Genomic DNA, 2,500 nt, shown 5'->3' with positions numbered 1-2,500 from the left:
AAAAGTATTTAACCGAGGTTTTACCTAGGTTTGCCGCATCAAGCAACATCGCGGTAAACGGCAGGACGCGGTAGACATGAATAGCCTAATGCTTTATGTTTCGAGTTAATCAAGTTCTCAATTTCATGCTCCGATGATAAATCACACCAGCTGTAGCTCAGCTGGCGGAACTTCTAAACTTGAAATCAGAGGGTCATGACTTTGCCTTCTTGTAGGAGCATGACGATTTTCCCTGAGTATGCCTCTGTAAAACCATAAAAATACATAATTTCATCTAACTCTGTATTGTAACTAAATCTCTCTTGGAAACTAAAGTAGTTTTGTCTTGATTTTGAAACAACAGGAGGAACTGCAAGCAGTTTACCAGCACCATCAAACAGCTTAAATGGTTTGCCTGGTAGTAGTTCCTTAGGGATGCCGTTTGATTCACCGTCATCTAGTGTAAACTCAGTTAGTATTCCAGTTACACCAAGTGATGTGCGAGCCTCTCTCAATGTGGCACCGACCTCAACAAAACAGAAAAAAAGGTAAGTGCAGTATCAGCCTATGAAGCTACAAGTTGCAAAATTGTTGAGACACTTTCATTAAAAAAACACCTCTTCTAGCTTCCTTTACCCGCCGTATCTAGAATTTATACCTTTCCCACTTCCCTTCCCCTCTCCGCCTTTCAATGTTAACTGTTTAAGTTTGCGACATTTTTTTTGTCTTGCTAGCAACACTGATAGGAGGGGGGGGAGGGATGCTGCGGTGTGAGAGGTAATAGGTAAATTAATAACGCCCCAAGAAGGTGAAGTGTCTCCACTATTTTTGCAACTTGTTGTAGCTACGAAATACTCTGGCATTTAAGTCTTTTTAGATTTCTGCATTGGTTCAGTAATGCTTCTTACTTAGACTACTGGGTTGTGGAAAAACCCAGGCTTTTACGGGACTCCAATACAAGAGAGTCAGGGTTATGGTTGTCAGTGTTTTCCATAGATGCTTTGCAACCGATCTCTAAAGACAGAGATAACAATAATGTAATGTACATTTGCTGGTGGACGAACGAAAAGAGCTAATGAGAGATCTTTTGTTTTAGTCCACCAACATGGCGGCGATGACATAAAAGCACCGACAGCTGACAAAAAGCGTCGGCTACATGTATTTCACTCAGGGCCTGAACAATCGATGGAATCGGGGATTGATCACAATCGATGATGACACTCGATGAAGTTCACCACTACGTCTGTGTGATTATCGATTGGTCATCGGTGCCAATCAATGCCAATTGATTAAACGTAATCGATTGATTTCCCGATCTGTTTACCTAATTGAAAACAATGACAATAGTCTCATGAGAATGTATGAAAGTCGTGTATCAAATTTCCCTCGTACTCTGACCTGTCCGCACGCGAAATTAGAATGGAACTGACAATCGGCCACCTCCAAGACGGCTTTATGATCATTAATACAGCAATATGTAGAACAATCGCACGGTCAATGGCTCGAGTGCTGTTTAAACCCGGTTTTTTTTTTCTTCTTTCATCCCTTTGGCACTGCTCTAGCTGCTCTGGGGCGGATCCAGGTTTTGACCAAGGGGGGTTCGGATAAAAGCCCGCCGAAGGCGGTAACCCCTAGGGGGGTCCGGGGGCATGGTCCCTCGGAAAATGTTTAATTTTAGGGCCTCTGAAATGCGATTTCCAGCGTTTTCAGGGGCAATTTGAAGTGGTTTAATTGGTCAAAAGACTCATTATCTTCGCTGGTCTCTGATCTAGGGAAGAAAACTATGATATTTCAGTTTTAAATCGATTGGTGAAACAATTCTCGAGAAATTAGCACTGTCTGCTTGCTAGAATTAAGCGTACTCGTGTAATAGACTAATCTATTAATGCTTACCTTGCTGATGACGGTCCGAAAAACCGGTGAATTTGTGGTTGCTTTGTCCTCTTCGACACATTAAATCGTGAGTTGACGTTGAGGAACGTTGAAGTAAATTTTCTCTTTAAAATACTCCCGGCGCAATCTTTGACTCACTGAGAGAACGATCCACAACTATGATTTCCAAAGAACGGCGTGGCTTTACGCAATGCCGGAATTGGAACGATTGGCAGATTTGGCATAAACTGTCAGTTTTGGCGGGACGTGTAAGCGTTAATAAGCAGTAATTTTATAGCTCAAGCGGACGTTCTAGAGGCCATTTTCAACTAGGCGCAAATTTGTCTTGTTTTTATTGCTGTTTTCGCGTACAAAGACACAAAGAAATATCATTTTCAAAAGATATATTTATTAGCTGAGTTGGTTCACTATTTTTTTAACCACGCGTTTGATATACGTTTTTACGTTCAGTTTAGGGGGTTCGACCGAACCACCCGAACCACCCCTAGATCCGCCCCAGCTGCTCTCATGGCTGCGATGGTATTTTGCTCTACTCTGTATTTTCCTATCTCTGTATTTCTGTAGAAATAAAAGCGCAACTCAAGTTACAGCTGTAGCTTCCGCCCAGGTGGCCGAACAGGAAGCTGCA

General features: G+C 42.4%; 1 protein-coding gene across 1 annotated transcript in view; it reads left to right on the top strand.

Annotated features, from left to right (window-relative positions):
* The window catches only part of LOC138055922 (inhibitor of growth protein 3-like), a 5,220-nt gene that overhangs the window by 932 nt on the left and 1,788 nt on the right, over positions 1–2,500 (top strand). The window contains exons 3-4 of the mRNA XM_068901787.1: positions 344–527; positions 2,437–2,500. The exon at positions 2,437–2,500 is cut by the window's right edge and continues 71 nt beyond it. Of these exons, the coding sequence (XP_068757888.1) occupies positions 344–527; positions 2,437–2,500 (248 nt within the window). The remainder of the gene's footprint in view (positions 1–343; positions 528–2,436) is intronic.

Source organism: Montipora capricornis, chromosome 7 (assembly GCF_036669925.1).
Source record: "Montipora capricornis isolate CH-2021 chromosome 7, ASM3666992v2, whole genome shotgun sequence".
In the NCBI taxonomy this organism is placed as follows: domain Eukaryota; kingdom Metazoa; phylum Cnidaria; class Anthozoa; order Scleractinia; family Acroporidae; genus Montipora; species Montipora capricornis.
This window is presented reverse-complemented; position numbering and strand designations above follow the sequence as displayed.